Here is a 26,704-nt window from a genome sequence, read left to right as displayed (position 1 = left end):
ATGTTTTAATATTTTATCATTTAAATAATAATCCCTTTGCTGTTATTCCTACCAAAATGGATAACCTCACATTTGTCAACATTGTATTCAATCTGCAAGACCCTAGCCCATTCACTTAACCTATCCAAATCCCTCTGCAGACTTCCAGTATCCTCTGCACTTTTTGATTCCTGAAAGATCATCACCAATGCCTCCACAATCTCCTAGGCTGTCTCTTTTGGAACACTGAAATGAAATGAAAATCGCTTATTGTCACAGATAGGCTTCAAATGAAGTTACTGTGAAAAGCCCCTAGTCGCCACATTCCGGCACCTGTTCAGGTAGGCTGGTGCGGTCCATCCGGTCCAGGTGATTTATCCACCTTCAGACTTTTCAGTTTCTCCAGAACCTTTTCCTTCGTAACGGTCGCTGCACTCACCTCTGCCCCTGGGTCTCCTAGAACTCTGGCATCCCATGCCCAGTACCCAGTCTAAGGTGGCCTGCTCTCTAGTTGGTTCCTCCACATATTGGTCAAGAAAACCATCCCGTATACAGTCCAGGAATTCCTCCTCTACGGCACTGTGGCTAATTTGATTTGCCCAATCTATGTGAAGATTAAAATCACCCATGATCACTGATAGTCTCTTGTTACATGAATCTCTAATTTCTTGTTTAGTGCCATTCCCAACCTCACCACTGCAGTTTGGGGTTCTATATATGACGCCCACTAATGTTTTTTGTCCTTTGGTATTTCTCAACTCTACCCATACAGATTCCAGATTGTCAGAGCTAATATCCTTTCTCACTATTGTGTTAATTTCCTCTTTAACCAGCAGTGCCACGGCGGGAAAAAGACTGGCAGGGCTATAGTCATAGGGGATTCCATCGTAAGGGGAGTAGACAAGCGTTTCTGTGGTCGAAAACGAGACTCCTGAATGGTATGTTGCCTCCCGGGTGCACGGGTCAGGGATGTCTCAGATCAGGTACAGGGCATACTAAGGGGGATGGTGAAAAGCCAGTTGTCGTGGTGCATATAGGCACCAACGATATAGGTAAAAAACGGGAATGAGGTCCTACAATCACAATTTAGGGAGTTAGGAGATAAGTTAAAAAGTAGGACCTCAAAGGGAGTAATCTCAGGATTGCTACCAGCGCCACAAGACAGTCAGAGTAGAAATTCAAGAATAGTCAGAATGAATATGTGGCTTGAGAGATGGTGCAGGATGGAGGGGTTCAGATGTTTGGTATATTGGAACTGGTTCTGGGGGCTGTGGGGCAATTACAAATCGGATGGTCTACACCTGGGTAGGACTGGAACCAATGTCCTAGGGGGTGCTTTTGCTAACACTGTTGGGGAGGTTTTAAATTAATGTGGCAGGGGGATGGGAACCAGATTAGGAAGTTAGAGGTCAGTAAAGAGGCAGCAACTAAAGCCAGTAAGGTACTAGATAATAAACTCAATGTGACTAAGGGGAAGAGTAGACAGGGAAGAGATAGAACATAGAACATAGAATGATACAGCGCAGTACAGGCCCTTCGGCCCTCGATGTTGCACCGACATGGAAAAAAAAAACTAAAGGCCATCTAACCTACACTATGCCCTTATCATCCATATGCTTATCCAATAAACTTTTAAATGCCCTCAATGTTGGCGAGTTCACTACTGTTGCAGGTAGGGCATTCCACGGCCTCACCACTCTTTGCGTAAAAAACCCACCTCTGACCTCTGTCCTATATCTATTACCCCTCAATTTAAGACTATGTCCCCTCGTGCTAGCCACCCCCATCCGCGGGAGAAGGCTCTCGCTGTCCACCCTATCTAACCCTCTGATCATTTTGTATGCCTCTATTAAGTCACCTCTTAACCTTCTTCTCTCTAACGAAAACAACCTCAAGTCCATCAGCCTTTCCTCATAAGATTTTCCCTCCATACCAGGCAACATCCTGGTAAATCTCCTCTGCACCCGTTCCAAAGCTTCCACGTCCTTCCTATAATCAGGCGACCAGAACTGTACGCAATACTCCAAATGCGGCCGTACTAGAGTTTTGTACAACTGCAACATGACCTCATGGCTCCGGAACTCAATCCCTCTACCAATAAAGGCCAACACACCATAGGCCTTCTTCACAACCCTATCAACCTGGGTGGCAACTTTCAGGGATCTATGTACATGGACACCGAGATCCCTCTGCTCATCCACACTACCCAGAATTTTACCATTAGCCAAATATTCCGCATTCCTGTTATTCTTTCCAAAGTGAATCACCTCACACTTCTCCACATTAAACTCCATTTGCCACCTCTCAGCCCAGCTCTGCAGCTTATCTATGTCCCTCTGTAACCTGCAACATCCTTCCGCACTGTCTACAACTCCACCGACTTTAGTGTCGTCTGCAAATTTACTCACCCATCCTTCTGCGCCCTCCTCTAGGTCATTTATAAAAATGACAAACAGCAACGGCCCCAGAACAGATCCTTGTGGTACACCACTCGTAACTGAACTCCATTCTGAACATATCCCATCAACTACCACTCTCTGTCTTCTTTCAACTAGCCAATTTCTGATCCACATCTCTAAATCACCCTCAATCCCCAGCCTCCGTATTTTCTGCAATAGCCGACCGTGGGGAACCTTATCAAACGCTTTACTGAAATCCATATACACCACATCAACTGCTCTACCCTCGTCTACCTGTTCAGTCACCTTCTCAAAGAACTCGATAAGGTTCGTGAGGCATGACCTACCCTTCACAAAACCATGCTGACTATCCCTAATCATATTATTCCTATCTAGATGATTATAAATCGTATCTTTTATAATCCTCTCCAAGACCTTACCCACCGCAGACGTTAGGCTCACCGGCCTATAGTTACCGGGGTTATCTCTACTCCCCTTCTTGAACAAAGGGACCACATTTGCTATCCTCCAGTCCTCTGGCACTATTCCTGTAGCCAATGATGACCTAAAAATCAAAGCCAAAGGCTCAGCAATCTCTTCCCTAGCTTCCCAGAGAATCCTAGGATAAATCCCATCCGGCCCTGGGGACTTATCTATTTTCACCTTGTCCAGAATTGCCAACACTTCTTCCCTACGCACCTCAATGCCATCCATTCTCAGCATTCTCCTCCACAACATTATCTTTTTCCTGAGTGAATACTGACGAAAAGTATCCATTTAGTATCTCGCTTATCTCCTCAGCCTCCACACACAACTTCCCACCACTGTCCTTGACTGGCCCTACTCTTACCCTAGTCATTCTTTTATTCCTGACATACCTATAGAAAGCTTTTGGGTTTTCCTTGATCCTACCTGCCAAAGACTTCTCATGTCCCCTCCTTGCTCGTCTCAGCTCTCTCTTTAGATCCTTCCTCGCTTCCTTGTAACTATCAAGTGCCCCAACTGAAACTTCATGCCTCATCTTCACATAGGCCTCCTTCTTCCTCTTAACAAGAGATTCCACTTCTTTGGTAAACCACGGTTCCCTCGCTCGACCCCTTCCTCCCTGCCTGACTGGTACGTACTTATCAAGAACATGCAATAGCTGTTCCTTGAACAAGCTCCACATATCCAGTGTGCCCAACCCTTGCAGCCTACTTCTCCAACCAACACATCCTAAGTCATGTCTAATGGCATCATAATTGGGGCAGCAGGGTAGCATGGTGGTTAGCATCAATGCTTCACAGCTCCAGGGTCCCAGGTTCGATTCCCGGCTGGGTCACTGTCTGTGTGGAGTCTGCACGTCCTCCCCCTGTGTGCGTGGGTTTCCTCCGGGTGCTCCGGTTTCCTCCCACAGTCCAAAGATGTGCGGGTTAGGTGGATTGGCCATGCTAAATTGCCCGTAGGGTCCTAATAAAAGTAAGGTTAAGGGGGGGGTTGTTGGGTTACGGGTATAGGGTGGATACGTGGGTTGAGTAGGGTGATCATGGCTCGGCACAACATTGAGGGCCGAAGGGCCTGTTCTGTGCTGTACTGTTCTATGTTCTATAATTGCCCTTCCCCCAGCTATAACTCTTGCCCTGCGGGGTATACTTATCCCTTTCCATCACTAACGTAAAGGTCACCGAATTGTGGTCACTGTTTCCAAAATGCTCACCTACCTCCAGATCTAACACCTGGCCTGGTTCATTACCCAAAACCAAATCCAATGTTTTGTTGGCCTGTCAACATATTGTGTCAGGAAACCCTCCTGCACACATTGTACAAAGAACGACCCATCTAATGTACTCAAACTATATATTTTCCAGTCAATATTTGGAAAGTTAAAGTCTCCCATAACAACTACCCTGTTACTTTCGCTCTTTTCCAGAATCATCTTCGCCATCCTTTCCTCTACATCCCTAGAACTAGGTGGTCTATAGAAAACTCCCAACAGGGTGACCTCTCCTTTCCTGTTTCTAACCTCAGCCCATACTACCTCAGAAGAAGAGTCCCCATCTAGCATCCTTTCCGCCACCGTAATACTGCCCTTGACTAGCAGCGCCACACCTCCCCCTCTTTTGCCCCCTTCTCTGAGCTTACTAAAACACCTAAACCCCGGAACCTGCAACAACCATTCCTGTCCCTGCTCTATCCATGTCTCTGAAATGGCCACAATGTCGAAGTCCCAGGTACCCACCCATGCTGCCAGTTCCCCTACCTTATTTCTTATACTCCTGGCATTGAAGTAGACACACTTCAAACCACCTACCTGAACACTGGCACCCTCCTGCGAAGTCAAATCTGTGCTCCTGACCTCTATACTCTCAATCTCCCGTACCCCAAAACTACAATCCAGGTTCCCATGCCCCTGCTGAATTAGTTTGAACGCAAAGGGACAGGTGGTCTGAGGTGCATTTGTTTTAATGCGAGACGTGTAGCAGGTAAGGCAGATGAACTTAGGGCTTGGATTAGTACCTGGGAATATGATATTATTGGTATTACTGAGACTTGGTTGAGGGAAGGGCAAGACTGGCAACTAAATATCCCAGGGTATAGATGCTTCAGGAGGGATAGAGACGGAGGTAAAAGGGGCGGGGGAGTTGCATTACTAATCAGAGATGATATCCCAGCTGTGATTAAGGAGGGCACGATGGAGGATTCGAGCACTGAGGCAATGTGGATAGAGCTAAGAAATAGGAAGGGTGCAGTAACATTGTTGGGACTTCACTACAGGCCTCCCAAAAGCGTGCTTGAAGTAGAGGTACAAATATGTAGACCAATTAGAGAACAATGTAGGAGCAATAGGGTGGTTGTGATGGGAGATTTTAACTTCCCCAACATTGAATGGGACTCGTGTAGTGTTGGAGGTGTAGATGGAACAGAATTTGTAAGGAGCATCCAGGAGAAGTATGTAAATAGTCCAACTCGGGAAGGGGCCATACTGGACCTGGTATTGGAGAATGAGCCCGGCCAGGTGGTTGAAGTATCAGTCGGTGATTACTTTGGAAACAGTGATCACAATTCCGTAAATTTTAGAATACTCATGGACAAAGACGAGAGTGGTCCTAAATTGGGGAAAGGCCAAGTATAACAAAATTCAGCAGGAGCTAGGGAATGTGGATTGGAAACAGCTGTTTAAGGGTAAATACACATTTGAAATATGGGAGTCTTTTAAGGAAAGGTTGATTAGAGTGCAGGACAGACATGTCCCTGTGAAAATGAGAGATAGAAATGGCAAGATTAGGGAACCATGGATGATGGGTGGAATTGTGAGACTAGCTAAGATGAAAAAGGAAGCATACATAAGATCGAGGCGACTCAAAACTGATGAAGCTTTGGAGGAATATCGGGAAAGTAGGACAAATCTCAAACGCGCAATAAAGAGGGCTAAAAGGGGTCATGAAATATCTTTGGCTAACAGGGTTAAGAAAATCCCAAAGCCTTTTATTCGTATATAAGGAGCAAGAGGGTAACTAGAGAAAGGATTTGCCCACTCAAAGACAAAAGAGGGAATTTATGCGTGGAGTCAGAGGAAATTAGTGAGTTTCTTAATGAGTACTTTGCATCGGTATTCACCAAGGAGAGGGGCATGACGGATGTTGAGGCTAGGGATGGATGTTTAAATATTCTAGGTCATGTCGGCATAAGGAAGGGGGAAGTTTTGGGTATTCTAAAAGGCATTAAGGTGGACAAGTCCCCAGCACCGGATGGGATCTATCCCAGGTCACTGAGGGAAACGAGGGACGAAATAGTTGGGGCCTTAACAGATATCTTAGCAGCATCCTTGAGCACGGGTGAGGTCCCGGAGGACTGGAGAATTGCTAATGTTGTCCCTTAGTTTAAGAAGGGTAGCAGGGATAATCCAGAGAATTATAGACCTGTGAGCTTGACGTCAGTGGTAGGCAAACTGTTGGAGAAGATACTGAGGGATAGGGTCTATTCACATTTGGAAGAAAATAGACTTACCAGTGATACGCAGCATGGTTTTGTGCAGGGAAGGTCATGTCTTACAAACCTAATAGAATTTATGTGAGGAAGTGACAAAGTTAATTGATGAGGGAAGGGCTGTAGATGTCATATACATGGACTTCTGTAAGGCGTTTGATAAAGTTTCCCATGGCAGGTTGATGGAAAAAGTAAAGTCGTATGGGGTTCAGGGTGTACTAGCTAGAAGGATAAAGAACTGGCTGGGCAACAGAAGACAGAGAGTAGTGGTGGAAGGGAGTGTATCAAAATGGAGAAAGGTGACTAGTGGTGTTCCACAGGGATCCGTGCTCGGACCACTGTTGTTTGTGATATACATAAATGATCTGGACAAAGGTATCGGTGGTCTGACGAGCAAGTTTGCAGATGATACTAAGATTGGTGGAGTTGCAGATAGCGAGGAGGATTGTCAGAGAATACAGCAAATTATAGATAGATTGGAGAGTTGGGCAGAGAAATGGCAGATGAAGTTCAATCCAGGCAAATGCGAGGTGATGCATTTTGGAAGATCTAATTCAAGAGCTGACTATATGGTCAATGGAAGAGTCCTGGGGAAAACTGATGTACAGAGAGATCTGGGAGTCCATGTCCATTGTAGCCTAAAGGTGGGAACGCAGGTCGATAGAGTGGTCAAGAAGGCATACAGCATGCTTGCCTTCATTGGACGGGGTATTGAGTACAAGAGTCGGCAGATCATGTTACAGTTGTATAGGACTTTGGTTAGGTCACATTTGGAATACTGTGTGCAGTTCTGGTCGCCACATTACCAGAAGGATGTGGATGCTTTAGAGAGGGTGCAGAGGAGGTTCACCAGGATGTTGCCTGGTATGGAGGGTGCTAGCTATGAAGAAAGTTTGAGTAGATTAGTATTGTTTTCATTGGAAAGACGGAGGTTGAGGGAGGACCTGATTGAGGTCTACAAAATTATGAGAGGTATGGATAGGGTGGATAGCAACAAGCTTTTCCAAGAGTGGGGGGTGTCAATTACAAGGGGTCACGATTTCAAGGTGAGAGGGGGAAAGTTTAAGGGAGATGTGCGTGGGAAGGTTTTTACGCAGAGGGTGGTGGGTGCCTGGAACGCTTTGCCAGCGGAGGTGGTAGAGGTGGGCACGATAGCATCATTTAAGATGCATCTAGACATATATATGAACGGCGGGCAACAGAGGGAAGTAGATCCTTGGAAAATAGGCGACAGGTTTAGATAAATGATCTGGATCGGCGCAGGCTGGGAGGGCCAAAGGTCCTGTTCCTGTGCTGTAATTTTCTTTGTTCTTATCACCTTATCTTTTAAACCTGTCCTTCCTAAATACTGAAAACCCTGGGACATTCAGTTCCCATCCCTGGTCACCCTGCAGCCATGTCTCTGTTATCCCAATTATATCAGACCCATTTATATCTATCAGCGCGGTTAGTTCATCCACTTTATTGCAAATGCTCCGTGCATTAAGGCACACAGCCTTTAAGTTTGTCTTTTTCACAATGTTTGCCTTGCTCCCAATATTTTTCTCTGCTGCCTTGTTTGAATCTTGCCCTTGGTTTCTCCACCTATCACTTTTCTTATTCACTTTTCTACCTTTTGTTTTTGTCCTTGCTCCCTCTTTCTCTGACTCCTTGCTTAGGTTCCCATCCCCCTGGCATATTAGTTTAAACCCTCCCCAACAGCAGCACTTCAGCTGTTTCGAGTTGCCCTTCTCTCCATCTGCTCTCAAATTACTTTTGAAGATTTAAGTTGTAAACCGGTCCGAGGTCGATGAGAGGCAAGCAGATGTGCCTCAATTGAAGAGAGGAGTATGACAAGGCTGTGTACTATGACCACAATTATTCAATCTGCACATAGAATAATCCGAGAATTTGATGTAAATAAAGGGTTAAAACTGGAGGCGAGAACATTACAAATTTGTGGTCTTTGCAGATTCGGAAGAGGCCCTGCAAAATATAATAGATCGAGTAACTTCTGGAAGTTTTGGAATAGGGATTGAATATGAACAAGATAAAAAAACAGTGGTAGTTAGAAGGAATACATTGGAAGATTGAAATGGACGATGTCACTCTGGAACAAGTAGATAAGTTTGTCTGTTTAGGGCAGATGAAAACAGAAGATGCTCAATGCGGTGTCTAAGTCAGATGAAGGATAGAGACAGTCAGAAGTAATCTTCTGAAGATAAAGGAAGTTTTTATCAACAAGAAAACACAATCTTGTATCAAGGGAAACACCTTAAAATACTGGCCCGAATTCTCTGGCCCTTGCGATTTACTTTTCCTGCCAGTGGTGCACCCCACCCGTGATTTCCCGGTGGCGTGGGTGGCTTCAACGGGAAATCCCATTGATAAACAGATGGTGTATAGAATTCTGCCTAGAAACACGTGGCTGGGGGAGCGCAGAATCCATTCACTATATTTTATTCACTTTCCCGTATGCATCAGTAAACTAGACAATAAATAAAGGTCTGTGGAAGAAAAAGAGGCCGTTGAACTATGGATGCTGATATATATCGTTAAAATTGTGTAAGTCCATCAGACAAGGGTGATTGAAACTGCAACAGCAGGTAGAACACTGAAAAGTGACACCGACAGGAAAATGGGCTGTTTCTCAGTTTGGGAGACAATGGGCGGGATTTTCCGGTGACTAGAGTATCCCGCCCGAGGTCAATGGACTTTTCCATGGTCTGCATGCTGCCCGTGGCGATCTTGCGCGAGTAGGGTGGAAGAATCCATCCCTATGGGTGTGATTTAACGGAAAAGTTTCAAAGTGTCATTTGATGCGGGTTTGGCTGAGTTTATACTCGGCCGTATCGGAAGTTCCCCACCGCTATCTAACCACACGTAGTCATTTTCATAGCCCTGGGGAGTTTCTCTCTGGGCTAGCCCACACTTAGGGTGCGGTTTAGTGACTGTTTCCCACTGGGCGCGAATCTGTGCAAGCCGGTTAAATAGCGGGAGAGGCTGAAATCGGGAATTGCCAAGAGTGGTTTCCGATCTAAGCAATCCGCTCCCATTGGCGAGATCCGGATCCTGCCACAATGTGGCGAGAAACCAATAATCACCAAATGAGGTCAATCTCCATCTTATTAACGAGAAGGATCTCCTATCAAATGGCCTGCGGTGGTCAAAGCAGCTCCCCAGTCAGCGGCAACGCGTGGCTGCTGAGGGGATTGGAGGAGGTGAGTAACCATTTTCAGTACCAGCTAATTGGCCTGGGGGTGGGCTACTGCCCCATAATAATCATAATACAAATAATCATCTTTATTAATGTCACAAGTAGGCTTACATTAACACTGCATTGAAGTTACTGTGAAAATCCCCTAGTCGCCACATTCCGGTGCCTGTTCGGGGACACAGGGAGAATTCAGAATGTCCAGATTACCTAACAGCACGTCTTTCGGGACTTGCGGGAGGAAACCGGAGCACCTGGAGGAAACCCACGCAGACACGGGGAGAATGTGCAGACTCCGCACAGACAGTGATCCAAGCCAGGAACCGAACCTGGGTCCCTGGCACTGTGAAGCCACAGTGCTAACTACTGTGATACAGCCACCCAGCACTCAGGGCAGGTGGAGAGCCCCAGTGGGGGATGGTCTGAGTTGGGGGGTGGGGGGGTCGGCCACTATTGGTGGGTGGAGCATCCCGGGGCTGGGGGTGATTGGCTCAGCGCCCGCTTGTCTAACATACCAACCCCCCCACCCACCCAGGGGCAACTTCAGCTGCTGCTTGTCCGTCCCACCGAGCAGCTGAAGGGCAGAGCCCTGTCTGTGGTGCAGCTGCTGCTTGTCCGTCCCACCGAGCAGCTGAAGGGCAGAGCCCTGTCTGTGGTGCAGCTGCTGCTTGTCCGTCCCACTGATCAGCTGAAGGGCAGAGCCCTGTCTGTGGTGCAGCTGCTGCTTGTCCGTCCCACCGAGCAGCTGAAGGGCAGAGCCCTGTCTGTGGTGCAGCTGCTGCTTGTCCGTCCCACCGAGCAGCTGAAGGGCAGAGCCCTGTCTGTGGTGCAGCTGCTGCTTGTCCGTCCCACCGAGCAGCTGAAGGGCAGAGCCCTGTCTGTGGTGCAGCTGCTGCTTGTCCGTCCCACCGAGCAGCTGAAGGGCAGAGCCCTGTCTGTGGTGCAGCTGCTGCTTGTCCGTCCCACTGAGCAGCTGAAGGGCAGAGCCCTGTCTGTGGTGCAGCTGCTGCTTGTCCGTCCCACCGAGCAGCTGAAGGGCAGAGCCCTGTCTGTGGTGCAGCTGCTGCTTGTCCGTCCCACCGAGCAGCTGAAGGGCAGAGCCCTGTCTGTGGTGCAGCTGCTGCTTGTCCGTCCCACTGAGCAGCTGAAGGGCAGAGCCCTGTCTGTGGTGCAGCTGCTGCTTGTCCGTCCCACTGAGCAGCTGAAGGGCAGAGCCCTGTCTGTGGTGCAGCTGCTGCTTGTCCGTCCCACCGAGCAGCTGAAGGGCAGAGCCCTGTCTGTGGTGCAGCTGCTGCTTGTCCGTCCCACCGAGCAGCTGAAGGGCAGAGCCCTGTCTGTGGTGCAGCTGCTGCTTGTCCGTCCCACCGAGCAGCTGAAGGGCAGAGCCCTGTCTGTGGTGCAGGTTTTAAGACCCCAGACCCCGGATGGAACATTACTCAGACCGGGTGCAGGTTCCCTCCCCGATCCATACTCCCACCCTCTGGTCCCGGGGATATCCCCAGTGCTGAGCCCCAGCTCTTGGGTGTTTGACTGTTGGTGAAGGTCACTTTAATTCTCACTGACCATGGCGGCCTCTGGCCGCACAGCTGAAGGCTTTCGCTAATAGGGAATTGGCAATGTTAGTTTTCCACAACTCCCAAGTGGATTCCCGTGGGTAGACGTGCCATGTCACAGGCGAGTGTTGTTGCCTAGCACCCAATCAGACTGTGAGGCCTGGACACTGGGGGCATCAACATCACAGGGGCAGCAGCCAACAGTCAAATACCCAAGAGCTGGGCCTGAGCACTAGGGATATCCCCGGGACCAGAGGGTGGGTGCATGGATCAGGGAGGGAACCTGCACCCGGCCTAAGTAATGCTCCTGGCAGGGTCTGAGGTTCAGGGTCTGAGGTTCGGGGTCTTAAAACCACTTAGCCATGCTAGACTGGGTCTATCTATTGGGGGTCTCTGGGGGGGGGGGGGGGGGGGATCCTGGTGTGTTGTCTCTTTTGGGGGGATTTCTGGTGCAGATCTCTCATATCGGGAGTTTCTGGGGACGGTCTCTCTTATTGGGGGGTGGGTCTGGTGGGTGGTCAGGATTTGCATTGGGGGGGGGGTTGAGGTGGACTAGCTGATGGGACTTTGGGGCAAAGATAAAGATATGACCATTGCGAGGTCCACATCGCCAAGGTAACGCTGGGAAATACCTGCATCAATTCTCGCCCACGTGAATCCTGGCCCAGAGTGCCGGAAAATCAAGTGGACTTGGGAAATCTGATGTCCAGCCCGTCAGTAGGATTTGATTTATTTACATTCTCCCGCCGGCGCAGGGCGACAACATCGATGCCGCTGACATCGGGACCATGCATCGGAACTGGATTGCCAGCCGTATTGGGAACTCCAGTACCAATGGCAGGCAGCGGAGAACCAAGCCCAATGTCAGTATGCTGCCCATTTGATCAGTTAGAAGCTAGAGATCTCTCCTAAGAGGGCAGAGACAGGGGGGCGGAGGGGTGGCAGGAAGAGGGGTCGACCTACGGTAACGTAACAGAACTGCTGCACACATTATACAGCGGTTCTGTGAAGATGGTGCATGACAGACAAGCCGACATACCATCAACAGCAAATCTCCCCCTCGGATTAGCTACAAGCAGCAGTAGCTCTTATTTATATTCTCACATTGCCACGAGGAGAGGCTGGAGAAATTCGGTTTATTCTCACTGGAACGACGGAGGTTGTGGAGCGACCTGATAGAGGTCGACAAATTTATGAGGGGCATAGACAGGGTGGATAGTCAGAGACTTTTTACCAGGGTAGAGGGGTCAATTACTAGGGGGCATTGGTTTAAGGTGCGAGGGTCAAGGTTTAGAGGAGATGTACGAGGCAAGTATTTTTACACAGAGGGTAGTGGGTGCCTGGAACTCGCTGTCGGAGGAGGTGGTGGAAGCAGGGACGATAGTGACATTTAAGGGACAAATACATAAATAGGATGGGAATGGAGGGACCTATAAAATAATGTCTAGAAAATAATGAAGAGCATCGATAAGGAAGATAATCAATGTCTCTTCCCAAAGGTAGGGGAGTCTAGAACTAGAGGGCAGAGGTTTAATGAAAATGAAATGAAAATCGCTTATTGTCACGAGTAGGCTTCAATGAAGTTACTGTGAAAAGCCCCTAGTCACCACATTCCGGCGCCTGTTCGGGGAGGCTGTTACGGGAATCGAACCGTGTTGCTGGCCTGCTTTCAAAGCCAGCGATTTAGCTCTGTGCTAAACTGCCCCTAAAGTGAGAGGGGAGAGATACAAAAGAGACCAGAGGGGAAATTTCTTCACAACAGAGGGTGGTGAGCATCTGGAACGGGCTGCCAGAGGCAGTGGTAGAGACGGGTACAATTTTGTTCTTTAAAAAACAGTTAGACAGTTACATGGGCAGGGTGGGTATAGAGGGAATGGGCCAAATGCAGGCAAATGGGACCAGCTTAGTGATAGAAACTAAACGGCATGGACAAGCTGGGCCGAAGGGCCTGTTTCCATGCTGTAAACATCTATGACTCTATGATGTGGACCCCGGAAGCGTCAAGGGCTTCAGTTCAGATGGGAAGCATGGTCGGTGCAGGCTTGGAGGGCTGAAGGGCCTGTTCCTGTGCTGTAACTTTCTTTGCTCTTTGACTGTAAAGCATTTTCACTCCATCGAAATGAGTCAGGGATCTAAAACGGCAGATGACATTCTCTGCTTACCTTAACAGCTTCCTCCCTGCAGACTCTGACACAGTCCATGCTTTTCCTGTAATACTCCCGATTTTTCACTTCGAGGAACTGATACATGCGCTCCATCAGCTGCTTGGTTACTGTTTGGAGACAAAACTTATATTCACTGCAAATCAAGATTCTTGGATTATGGACAGAATATACCTCCATTCTTGCCATGATAGCTTCCACTTACTTATGAACATACAAAATAGAAGTAGGCCATTCGGCCCAGTGAGCCTGCTCTGCCATTCAATAAGATCATGGCTGATCTTCTTCCTTGAAGAGAGCCCCAATCAGTTTCCTTTCACTTGTCCAACTGACTGAACTTGATCTTATCTTCAAATATTTCTGTAAACTCTATCCACTTTGTCCAGATGAAGTGTTGCTCGGGTCCTACGTATGCCTCTCTTTCCAGCCCTACTCAGGCCACAAGACCATAAGATATAGGAGTAGAATTAGGCCACTCGGCCCATCGAGTCTGCTCTGCAATTCAATCATGGCTGATATTTTCTCGTCCCCATTCTCCTGCCTTCTCCCCATAACCCCTGATCTCCTTATTAATCAAGAACCTATCTATCTCTGTCTTATAGACACTCAGTGATTTGGCCTCCACAGCCTTCTGCGGCAAAGAGGTCCACAGATTCACCACCCTCTGGCTGAAGAAATTCCTCCTCATCTCTGTTTTAAAGGATCGTCCCTTTAGTCTGAGATGGTGTCCTCTGGTTCTAGTTTTTCCTACAAGTGGAAACATCCTCTCCACATCCACTCTATCCAGGCCTCGCAGTACCGTGTAAGTTTCAGTAAGATCCCCCCTCATCCTTCTAAAGTCCAACAAGTACAGACCCAGAGTCTTCAACTGTTCCTCATACGACAAGTTCTTCATTCCAGGGATCGTTCTGGTGAACCTCCTCTGGACTCTTTCCAAGGCCAGCACATCCATCCTTAGATACGAGGCCCAAACTGCTCACAATACTCCAAATGGGGTCTGACCAGAGCCTTATACAGCCTCAGAAGTACATTTCTGGTCCCTGGTCCTGTATTCTAGCCCTCTCGACATGAATGCTAACATTGTATTTGCCTTCTTAACAGCCGACTGAACCTGCACGTTAACCTTAAGAGAATCGTGAACAAGGACTCCCAAGACCCTTTGTGCATCTGATTTCCTAATCATCTTCCCATTTAGAAAATAGTCTCTGCCTCCTTTTCTCCTTCCAATGTGCATCACCTCACACTTTTCCACAACGTATTTCATCTGCTACTTCTTTGCCCACTCTCCTAGCCTGTCCAAGTCCTTCGGGCAGCACGGTAGCATAGTGGTTAGCACAGTTCCTTCACAGCTCCAGGTCCCAGGTTCGATTCCCAGCTTGGGTCACTGTCTGTGTGGAGTCTGCACGTTCTCCCTGTGTCTGCATGGGTTTCTTCCGGGTGTTCCGGTTTCCTCCCACAGTCCAAAGATGTGCAAGTTAGGTGGATTGGCCATGATAAATTGCCCTAAGTATCCAAAAAAAAGGTTAGGTGGGGTTACTGGGTTATAGTAATAGGGTGGATGTGTGGGCTTAATTGGGGTGCCCTTTCCAAGGGCCAGTGCAGACTCAATTGGCCGAATGGCCTCCTTCTGCACTGTAAATTCCAAGAAACTTTGCAACCTACTGCTTCCTCAATATTACCTGTCCTTCTACAGATCTTTGTATCACCTACAAACTTTGCAACAGTGCCTTCAGTACCTTCTTCCAGATCATTAATGTATATTGTGAAAAGTTGTGGTCCCAGCACAGGCCTCTGAGACGCACCACTAGTCACCGGCTGCCATCCTGAAAAAGACCCCTTTATCCCCACTCTCTGCCTTCTGCCAGTCAGCCAATCCTCTATCCATGCCAGGATCTAACCCTGAACACCATGGGCTTTTATGCTGCAGTCTACATGGTGGAGGTATACCTACAGAGATGTTAGGAAGAGAGTTCCAGGATTTTGACCCAGTGATAGTGAAAGAACAATAATAATGTTTATTCATTATCCAATGTTGCTCACCTTCTCTGAAGTTGGAGTTCTTCTGATGGACCAGAGCCTGGAAGTCCTTTGCTGGAGTGAGACTGCCAACCTATAAATGGGAAACAGGGAAAATCCAAACTGAACATGTACATACCCAGAAGGGAAAAAAAAAACTGGGAAATAAGAATACTGGTCCAAATTGGGACAGCATCCATTAAACAGAACTGCACAGGCCTTGATTAAACCTAATTATAAAACAGTTTGAGAGGAAGGTTGGCACATCAGATTCAGGATTATGGGATTGGGGGAATACATTAGCATGGATTAACAATTGGTTAATGGACAGAAAACAGAAATGAGGCAGATGGAGTACAGCTGGGAAAGTGTGTATTTTTTCCATTTCAGTCGGCAGAATAGAAAAGCAGAACTTTATAAAACAGGTGAGTAGCTGGGATATGTTTTGTAATATAATAAACTTTAAGGTTATGATAGAGAAGGATATAAGAATTTTTTAAAAAGTTAATGAATCAGAGAAGAGCTGATTTTGAAAGGTTGAGAATGGAACATGAGAAAATAAAATGTGCAACAACATAGACAAACAAGAATGGGAAATAGTTAAAACTTGCTAAAGAGTGCTGGGAGAATATAATAATAATATTAATAATAATAATAATCGCTTATTGTCAGAAGTAGGTTTCAATGAAGTTACTTTGAAAAGCTTCTAGTCGCCACATTCCGGCACCTGTTTGGCGAGGCCAGTACGGGAAATGAACCCGCTCTGCTGGCCTTGTTCTGCATTACAAGCCAGCTGTTTAGCCCACTGTGCTAAACCAGCCCCATATATATTCCCTATAAGGAAATAACAAACTAAAAATTAGTGGCAGTTACTATGAAACAAACTTATTTAAATTGAGGATACAGGTCGGGATGTCCAGTTCCGGAAGACCAGAAGGCTGAGCCTGCACATTTCAGAAGACCTGCATCCGGAAGTTCTCTGGGCTCAGGGCAGCCGCAAAGAACCTGCTAAAGAGATAAAGAAAAAAACATGCAAAAGCTGGGTCAGGTGACGGGGGTACACTGCTATGAAAGACCAGTGTGTCGGGCAGGGAGAGGTCTCCAAAAGGGGAGAGGGGGCAGGGACGATCTCATAACAAAGTCCCAGGTACGGGATAGAATCAGTTCTCAGTCAAGGAAAAGGAAGAGCAGAGAAACTAAAGTTTACTAAAGTGGTTGAATCACTTGTCAAGAGGAAGAAGGAGGATTATGTAAAGATGAGACGTGAAGGTTTAGTTAGGGCGCTCGAGAGTTACAAGTTAGCCAGGAAGGACCTAAAGAGAGAGCTCAGAAGAGCCAGGAGAGGACATGAGTAGTCTTTGGCAGGTAGGATCAAGGATAACCCTGAAGCTTTCTATCGATATGTCAAGAATAAAAGAATGACTAGGTTAAGAGTAGGGCCAGTCAAGGACAGTAGTGGGAAGTTGTGCGTGGAGTCCGAGGAGATAGGAGAGGTGCCAAATGAATATTTTTCGTCAGTATTCACGCAGACAATGTTGTTGAGGAGAATACTGAGATACAGGCTACTAGACTAGAAGGACTTGAGGTTCATAAGGAGGAGGTTGGATTGGATTGGATTTGTTTATTGTCACGTGTACCGAGGTACAGTGAAAAGTATTTTTCTGCAAGCAGCTCAACAGATCATTCAGTACATGGGAAGAAAAAGGAATTAAACAGAATTCAAGAAAATACATGAGAATACATAATAGGGCAACACAATATATACAATGTACTACATAAGCATTGGCATAGCTTTAGAATTAATTTTTAAAAGGTTAGAACGAGTATAAATAAAGTTAAAAGTGGATCTGTTGGGGAGAGCCTGCAGAGAGTCGCCTCGCTCCAGCGCCATCACCTGGATCACTTTTTAGGTTTTAGCAATTCTGGTTTTAGCAATTCTGGAAAACGTGAAAATAGATAAGTCCCCTGGGCCGGATGGGATTTATCCTAGGATTCTCTGGGAAGCTAGGGAGGAGATTGCTGAGCCTTTGGCTCTGAACTTTAAGTCATCATTGTCTACAGGAATAGTGCCAGAAGACTGGAGGATAGCAAATGTTGTCCCCTTGTTCAAGAAGGGGAGGAGAGACAACCTCAGTAACTATAGACCAGTGAGCCTTACTTCTGTTGTTGGCAAAGTCTTGGAAAGGTTTATAAGAGATAGGATGTATAATCATCTGGAAAGGAATAAATTGATTAGGGATAGTCAATACAGTTTTGTGAAGGGTAGGTCGTGCCTCACAAACCTTATCGAGTTCTTTGAGAAGGTGACCAAACAGGTGGATGAGGGTAAAGCAGTTGATGTGGTATATATGGATTTCAGTAAAGCATTAGATAAGGTTCCCCACGTAAGGCTACTGCAGAAAATACGGAGGCATGGGATTCAGGGTGATTTAGCAGTTTGGATCAGAAATTGGCTCGCTGTAAGAAGATAGAAGGTGGTGGTTGATGGGAAATGTTCAGCCTAGAGTTCAGTTACTAGTGGTGCACCACAACGATCTGTTTTGGGGCCATTGCTGTTTGTCATTTTTATAAATGACCTGGAGGAGGGCATTGAAGGATGGGTGAGTAAATTTGCAGATGACACTAAAGTCGGTGGAGTCGTGGACAGTGCGGAAGGATGTTGCAGGTTACACAGGAACATAGATAAGCTGCAGAGCTGGGCTGAGAGGTGGCAAATAGAGTTTAATGCAGAAAAGTGTGCGATGATTCATTTTGGAAGGAATAACAGGAAGACAGAGTACTGGGCTAATGGTAAGATTCTTGGTATTGTGGACAGGCACAGAGATCTCGGTGTCCACGTACATAGATCCCTGAAAGTTGCCACTCAGGTTGAGTGGGTTGTTAAGAGGGCGTACGGTGTGTTAGCTTTTATTGATAGAGGGATTGAGTTTCGGAGCCATGAGGTCATGTTACAGCTGTACAAAACTCTGGTACGGCCATATTTGGAGTATTGCGTGCAGTTCTGGTTGCCGCATTATAGGAAGGATGTGGAAGCATTGGAGACGGTGCAGAGGAGATTTACCAGGATGTTGCCTGGTATGGAGGGAAGATCTTATGAGGAAAGATTGAGGGACTTAAGGCTGTTTTCGTTAGAGAGAAGGTTAAGAGGTGACTTAATTGAGGCATACAAGATTATCAGAGGATTAGATAGGGTGGACAGTGAGAGCCTTTTTTCCTCAGATGGTGATGGCTAGCACGAGGGGACATAGCTTTAAATTGAGGGGAGATAGATATAGGACAGATGTCAGAGGTAGGTTCTTTACTCAGAGAGTAGTAAGGGCGTGGAATGCCCTGCCTGCAACAGTAGTGGACTCACCAACACTAAACGCATTCAAATGGTCATTGGATAGGCATATGGACGATAAGGGAATAGTGTAGATGGGCTTTAGAGGGGTTTCACAGGTCGTCGCAACATCGAGGGCCGAAAGGCCTGTACTGCGCTGTAATGTTCTATAGAACATAGACATAGAACATAGAACAGTACAGCACAGAACAGGCCCTTCGGCCCTCGATGTTGTGCCGAGCAATGATCACCCTACTCAAACCCACATATCCACCCTATACCCGTAACCCAACCCCCCCTTAACCTTACTTTTTACGACACTACGGGCAATTTATCATGGCCAATCCACCTAACCCGCACATCTTTGGATTGTGGGAGGAAACCGGAGCACCCGGAGGAAACCCACGCACACACGGGGAGGACGTGCAGACTCCGCACAGACAGTGACCCAGCCGGGAATCGAACCTGGGACCCTGGAGCTGTGAAGCATTTATGCTAACCACCATGCTACCGTGCTGCCCAATGTTCTACTAATATGTTCTATTAACAGGTTCCAAACAGCAAAAGGACTGTGGAGAAGGCAGCTGATGGTTGGTGACAACTTGCTGCAGGCTGTTGGGGCAAAGGTCACTCTTTGGAGCTTTATCATCCTGCTGAGTGTGACTGAGGGCCTGAAGTTGGAATTTGAAGTTTGAGTGAACACTTGGTAATCCAGCGGAACAGAATATTGGGAAACGAGATTGAAATCCTGCGAGGTGTGTGGTTGCTGAAGCCACTTGAGTTGGATATTGTAATTTGTTTTATCTTTTTTAAACTTCCCTTGCAGTTTCAGTGCGTGGGAGGAGCTGAACAGGAGCGGCCGAATTGCGCTCTGGGAAGGTGAGGAGACTTCATAAAAGAGCGGAGAGACAGGGGTGAGACTTCATTTCAGGAGCGCGGAGTGTGCTTTCTTTTTTCAGCGATAGCAGTAACCAGGGGGCTGTTTGCAGTTTCAGTGCGTAGGAGGAGCTGAGTGGGAGCGGCCGAATTGCGCTCTGGGAAGGTGAGTGAATTGATACATTTGGGCAGCGGCTAAACCCGAGACACTACACATGTAGTGTCTCCCACCCGCCCTCCTCCTCTAACCAAAAAAAAAGGCCTAGTTTCGGGAGCCGTTCAGAGGAGGAGGAGCAGTCTCTGGGTGAGTATAAAAACTCACTTTAACCCGGGGATCGAGTTCAGAGGAGGAGGAGCAGTCTCTGGGTGAGTATAAAAACTCACTTTAACCCGGGGATCGAGGCCTAGTTTCGGGAGCCGTTCAGAGGAGGAGGAGCAGTCTCTGGGTGAGTATAAAAACTCACTTTAACCCGGGGATCGAGGCCTAGTTTCGGGAGCCGTTCAGAGGAGGAGGAGCAGTCTCTGGGTGAGTATAAAAACTCACTTTAACCCGGGGATCGAGACCTAGTTTCGGGAGCCGTTCAGTGGAGGAGGAGCAGTCTCTGGGTGAGTATAAAAACTCACTTTAACCCGGGGATCGAGGCCTAGTTTCGGGAGCCGTTCAGAGGAGGAGGAGCAGTCTCTGGGTGAGTATAAAAACTCACTTTAACCCGGGGATCGAGGCCTAGTTTCGGGAGCCGTTCAGAGGAGGAGGAGCAGTCTCTGGGTGAGTATAAAAACTCACTTTAACCCGGGGCTCGAGGCCTAGTTTCGGGAGCCGTTCAGAGGAGGAGGAGGAGCAGTGTCTGGGTGAGTATAAAAACTCACTTTAACCCGGGGATCGAGGCCTAGTTTCGAGAGCCGTTCAGAGGAGGAGGAGCAGTCTCTGGGTGAGTATAAAAACTCACTTTAACCCGGGGATCGAGACCTAGTTTCGGGAGCCGTTCAGAGGAGGAGGAGCAGTCTCTGGGTGAGTATAAAAACTCACTTTAACCCGGGGATCGAGGCCTAGTTTCGGGAGCCGTTCAGAGGAGGAGGAGCAGTCTCTGGGTGAGTATAAAAACTCACTTTAACCCGGGGATCGAGGCCTAGTTTCGGGAGCCGTTCAGAGGAGGAGGAGCAGTCTCTGGGTGAGTATAAAAACTCACTTTAACCCGGGGATCGAGGCCTAGTTTCCGGAGCCGTTCAGAGGAGGAGGAGCAGTCTCTGGGTGAGTATAAAAACTCACTTTAACCCGGGGCTCGAGGCCTAGTTTCGGGAGCCATTCAGAGGAGGAGAAGCAGTCTCTGGGTGAGTATAAAAACTCACTTTAACCCGGGGATCGAGGCCTAGTTTCGGGAGCCGTTCAGAGGAGGAGGAGCAGTCTCTGGGTGAGTATAAAAACTCACTTTAACCCGGGGATCGAGGCCTAGTTTCGGGAGCCGTTCAGAGGAGGAGGAGCAGTCTCTGGGTGAGTATAAAAACTCACTTTAACCCGGGGATCGAGGCCTAGTTTCGGGAGCCGTTCAGAGGAGGAGGAGCAGTCTCTGGGTGAGTATACAGACCTAACGGTAACTTCCTGTTTATCACTTTTTTTTCAAAAGTGACATCAGAGGGAAGCTGTGATCTGATTGGTTGATAACCAATCTGCCCCAAATTTAAAACTCGTAAACTTAAATTAAACAAATTAATTAATTAGAGATGGCTGGTCAGGTGATGTGCTTAAGCTGCTTGATGTGGGAGCTGGCAGATCCCATTGCGAGCTGCAGCGACCACATCTGCAGTAAGTGTTGGCTGCTCGAAGAACTCCGGCTCAGAGTTGATGAGCTGGAGTCTGAGCTTCACACACTGAGGCACATCCGGGAGGGGGAGGCTTACCTGGACACTTTGTTTCAGGAGGCAGTCACACCTGTCAGAGTAAATAGTTTAAATCCTGCCAGTGGCCAGGGACAGCAGGGTGTGACTGCAAGTCAGGCAAGTAAAGGGAACCAGCAGTCAGGAACTCAGGAGCCTCAGCCCTTGACCCTGTCCAACAGGTACGAGGCACATGCTCCCTGTGTGGATGGCGAACAGGGCTGCAGGAAGGATGAGTCAGCTGACCAAGGCACCATGGTTCAGCAGGCCATTAAAGGGGAGGAAGTAAATAGGCAAGTTGTAGTTGTAGGGGATTCTATTATCAGAGGGATAGATAGTATCCTTTGTGAGCAGGATAGAGGATCCCGCATGGTATGTTGCCTGCCCGGTGCTAGGGTGCGGGACATCTCTGACCGGCTTAAAAGGATATTGGAGAGGGAGGGGGAGGATCCAGTTGTTGTGGTCCATGTCGGTACCAACAACATAGGCAAGTCTAGGAAAGAGGACCTGTTTAGAGATTATAAAGAGCTAGGATTCAAATTAAAAAACAGGTCCTCAAGGGTCATAATCTCCGGATTACTGCCCGAGCCACGTGCAAATTGGCATAGGGAGGCAAGAATAAGGGAAGTTAACACGTGGCTGAAAGAGTGGTGTGGGAAAGAGGGGTTCCTTTTCATGGGACACTGGCATCAGTTTTGGGACAGGGGGGACCTATACCGTTGGGATGGTCTCCACCTGAACCGAGCTGGGACCAGTGTTCTGGCGAAAAGAGTAAATAGGGTGGTCAATAGGACTTTAAACTAGAGATTGGGGGGGGAAGGGAAAGTCAGGGAACCAAGAGGTGAAGGAATCAGTGGGAAGCGTAGCTACTTAGGATTACAAAAAATCACGAAAAGACAGAGCTCAGGAGAGGTTACGATAGTCCCCATCTCACAAAATATGACACAGTGTATGGAAAGGCTCAGTAAACCAAGGTCCACCACACTAAGAAAACAAAAAGGGACAGTCAATAGGGAATTAAAGGTGCTATATTTAAATGCCCGCAGTGTACGGAACAAGATAGATGAGCTTGTGGCCCAGATTGTGACTGGCAGGTATGATGTGGTAGGCATCACAGAGACGTGGTTGCAGGGGGCTCAGGACTGGCAGTTAAACATCCAGGGATTTACAACCTATCGAAAAGACAGAGAGGTGGGTAGAGGGGGCGGGGTTGCCTTGTTAATTAGAAATGAAATTAAATCAATAGCACTAAACGACATAGGGTCAGACGATGTGGAGTCTGTGTGGGTAGAGTTGAGGAACCACAAAGGCAAAAAAACTATAATGGGAGTTATGTACAGGCCTCCTGACAGTGGTCAGGACCAGGGGCACAAAATGCACCACGAAATAGAAAGGGCATGTCAGAAAGGCAAGGTCACAGTGATCATGGGGGACTTCAATATGCAGGTGGACTGAGTAAATAATGTTGCCAGTGGACCCAAAGAAAGGGAATTCATTGAATGTTTACAGGATGGCTTTTTGGAACAGCTTGTGATGGAGCCCACGAGGGAACAGGCTATTCTGGACTTAGTGTTATGTAATGAGCCAGAATTGATAAAAGATCTTAAAGTAAGGGAACACTTAGGAAGCAGTGATCATAATATGGTAGAATTCAGTCTGCAATTTGAAAGAAGGAAGGTAGAATCAGATGTAAAGGTTTTACAGTTAAATAAAGGTAATTACAGGCGCATGAGGGAGGAACTGACGAAAATCGACTGGAAGCAGAGCCTAGTGGGAAAGACAGTAGAACAGCAATGGCAGGAGTTTCTGGGAGTAATTGAGGACACAGTGCAGAGGTTCATCCCAAAGAAAAGAAAGGTTATCAGAGGGAGGATTAGGCAGCCATGGCTGACAAAGGAAGTCAGGGAATGCATCAAGGCAAAAGAGAGAGCCTATAATGTGGTAAAGAGTTGTGGGAAGTCAGAAGATTGGGAAGGCTACAAAAACAAACAGAGGATAACAAAGAGAGAAATAAGGAAGGAGTGGATCAAATATGAAGGTAGGCTAGCCAGTAACATTAGGAATGATAGTAAAAGTTTCTTTAAATACATTAAAAACAAACGGGAGGCAAAAGTAGACATTGGGCCGCTCCAAAATGACGCTGGTAATCTAGTTATGGAAGACAAGGAAATAGCTGAGGAACGTAATAAATACTTTGCGTCAGTCTTCACAGTAGAAGACATGAGTAATATCCCAACAATTCAGGAAAGTCAGGGGGCAGAGTTGAATATGGTTGCCATCACAAAAGAGAAAGTGCTAGAGAAACTAAAAGGTCTGAAAATTGATAAATCTCCGGGCCCAGATGGGCTACATCCTAGAGTTCTAAAGGAGATAGCTGAAGAAATAGTGGAGGCGTTAGTTATGATCTTTCAAAAGTCACTGGAATCAGGGAAAGTCCCAGAGGATTGGAAAATCGCTGTTGTAACCCCCCTGTTCAAGAAGGGAACAAGAAAAAAGATGGAAAATTATAGGCCAATTAGCCTAACCTCGGTTGTTGGCAAAATTCTAGAATCCATCGTTAAGGATGAGATTTCTAAATTCTTGGAAGTGCAGGGTCGGATTAGGACAAGTCAGCATGGATTTAGTAAGGGGAGGTCATGCCTGACAAACCTGTTAGAGTTCTTTGAAGAGATAACAAATAGGTTAGACCAAGGAGAGCCAATGGATGTTATCTATCTTGACTTCCAAAAGGCCTTTGACAAGGTACCTCACGGGAGACTGCTGAGTAAAATAAGGGCCCATGGTATTAGAGGCAAGGTACTAACATGGATTGACGATTGGCTGTCAGACAGAAGGCAGAGAGTTGGGATAAAAGGTTCTTTTTCGGAATGGCAACCGGTGACAAGTGGTGTCCCGCAGGGTTCAGTGTTGGGGCCACAGCTGTTCTCTTTATATATTAACGATCTAGATGACGGGACTGGGGGCATTCTGGCCAAGTTTGCCGATGATACAAAGATAGGTGGAGGGGCAGGTAGTATTGAGGAGGTGGGGAGGCTGCAGAAAGATTTAGACAGTTTAGGAGAATGGTCCAAGAAGTGGCTGATGAAATTCAACGTGGGCAAGTGTGAGGTCTTGCACTTTGGAAAAAAGAATAGAGGCATGGACTATTTTCTAAACGGTGACAAAACTCATAATGCTAAAGTGCAAATGGACTTGGGAGTCCTAGTCCAGGATTCTCTAAAGGTAAACTTGCAGGTTGAGTCCGTAATTAAGAAAGCAAATGTAATGTTGTCATTTATCTCAAGAGGCTTGGAATATAAAAGCAGGGATGTACTTCTGAGGCTTTATAAAGCACTAGTTAAGCCCCATTTAGAATACTGTGAGCAATTTTGGGCCCACACCTCAGGAAGGACATACTGGCACTGGAGCGGGTCCAGCGGAGATTCACACGGATGATCCCAGGAATGGTAGGCCTAACATACGATGAACGTCTGAGGATCGTGGGATTATATTCATTGGAGTTTAGGAGGTTGAGGGGAGATCTAATAGAAACTTACAAGATAGTGAATGGCTTGGATAGGATGGACGTAGGGAAGTTGTTTCCATTAGCAGGGGAGACTAGGACGCGGGGGCACAGCCTTAGAATAAAAGGGAGTCACTTTAGAACAGAGATGAGGAGAAATTTCTTCAGCCAGAGAGTGGTAGGTCTGTGGAATTCATTGCCACAGAGGGCGGTGGAGGCCGGGACGTTGAGTGTCTTTAAGACAGAAATTGATAGATTCTTGATTTCTCGAGGAATTAAGGGCTATGGGGAGAGAGCGGGTAAATGGAGTTGAAATCAACCATGATTGAATGGTGGAGTGGACTCGATGGGCCAAATGGCCTTACTTCCGCTCCTATGTCTTATGGTCTTATGGTCTTGATAAGGAGCAGCGGACGTCAGATTCTCGGCGGGAGCAGTGGTGAGGGGTCGTTGGGAAAGTAGGTTTACCTCTTTAAAACTTTAAAAACCTACCTGGAAGGGTGACATCACAGCAAAGCAGAGATCTGATTGCCTGGTAAGGAAAGTGCTCCAATTAGCAGCAGCAGGGAGAAATTTAATTCTTCCTGTGTTGGTGAGTATTGTGATTGGTAAGTAAAGTCTTTTTTTCCTGTCACTTATTAATTATTTAATAGTATAGTTTGTAGTCAGTTAAGGTAAAGGCTAAAAATGGCAGGAGATCCCAGACCCGTGTTATGTTCCTCGTGCACAATGTGGGAGTTCAGGGACGCAGCCGATGCCCCTGGCTCCTTCATGTGCGGGTAGTGTGTCCAGCTGCAGCGCCTGTTAGACCGCATGACGGCTCTGGAGCTGCGGGTGGACTCACTTTGGAGCATCCGCGATGCTGAGGAGGTCGTGGATAGCACGTTCAGTGAGTTGGTCACACCGCAGGTTAGGATTGCTGAGGGAGACAGGGAATGGGTGACCAAAAGGCAGAGAAAGAGCAGGAAGGCAGTGCAGGTGTCCCCTGTGGTCATCTCCCTCCAAAACAAGTATACCGTTTTGGATACTGTTGGGGGAGATGACTCACCAGGGGAAGGCAGTAGTAGCCAGGCTCATGGCACCGTGGCTGGCTCTGCTGCACAGAAGGGCGGGAAAAAGACTGGCAGGGCTATAGTCATAGGGGATTCAATTGTAAGGGGAGTAGACAGGCGTTTCTGTGGTCGAAAACGAGACTCCCGAATTGTATGTTGCCTCCCGGGTGCTCGGGTCAGGGATGTCTCCGATCGGCTGCAGGACATACTGAAGGGCGAGGGTGAACAGCTAGTTGTCGTGGTGCATATAGGCACCAACGATATAGGTAAAAAAAAGGGATGAGGTCCTACCAATTCCTGTACCAGCCTCCCCGAACAGGCGCCGGAATGTGGCGACTAGGGACTTTTCACTGTAACTTAATTTGAAGCCTACTTGTGACAATAAGCGATTTTCATTTCATTTTTTTTCAATCAGAATTTAGGGAGTTAGGAGATAAGTTAAAAAGTAGGACCTCAAAGGGAGTAATCTCAGGATTGCTACCAGTGCCACGGGACAGTCAGATTAGAAATTCAAGAATAGTCAGAATGAATACGTGGCTTGAGAGATGGTGCAGGAGGGAGGGGTTCAGATTTTTGGGACATTGGAACCGGTTCTGGGGACGGTGGGACCATTACAAACCGGATGGTCTATACCTGAGCAGGACTGGAACCAATGTCCTAGGGGGTGCTTTTGCTAACACTGTTGGGGAGGTTTTAAACTAATGTGGCAGGGGGATGGGAACCAGATTAGGAAGTTAGAGGTCAGTAACGAAGCAGCAACTAACGCCAGTAAGGTACTAGATAATAAACTCAATGTGACTAGGGGGAAGAGT

The 26,704-nt window shown here is 47.4% G+C and overlaps 1 protein-coding gene across 1 annotated transcript in view; it reads right to left on the bottom strand.

Annotated features, from left to right (window-relative positions):
- Positions 1–26,704, bottom strand: part of xrcc5 (X-ray repair complementing defective repair in Chinese hamster cells 5) — a 333,072-nt gene that overhangs the window by 23,496 nt on the left and 282,872 nt on the right. The window contains exons 16-17 of the mRNA XM_038790233.1: positions 15,293–15,362; positions 13,253–13,362 (exon numbers count right to left, since the gene is read on the bottom strand). Coding sequence (XP_038646161.1) covers positions 13,253–13,362; positions 15,293–15,362 — 180 coding nt within the window. The remainder of the gene's footprint in view (positions 1–13,252; positions 13,363–15,292; positions 15,363–26,704) is intronic.

The sequence above is a fragment of the Scyliorhinus canicula genome, chromosome 2 (genome assembly GCF_902713615.1).
Source record: "Scyliorhinus canicula chromosome 2, sScyCan1.1, whole genome shotgun sequence".
NCBI lineage: Eukaryota > Metazoa > Chordata > Chondrichthyes > Carcharhiniformes > Scyliorhinidae > Scyliorhinus > Scyliorhinus canicula.
Note: the sequence above shows the minus strand (reverse complement) of the source record. Positions and strands in the feature narration are given on the sequence as shown.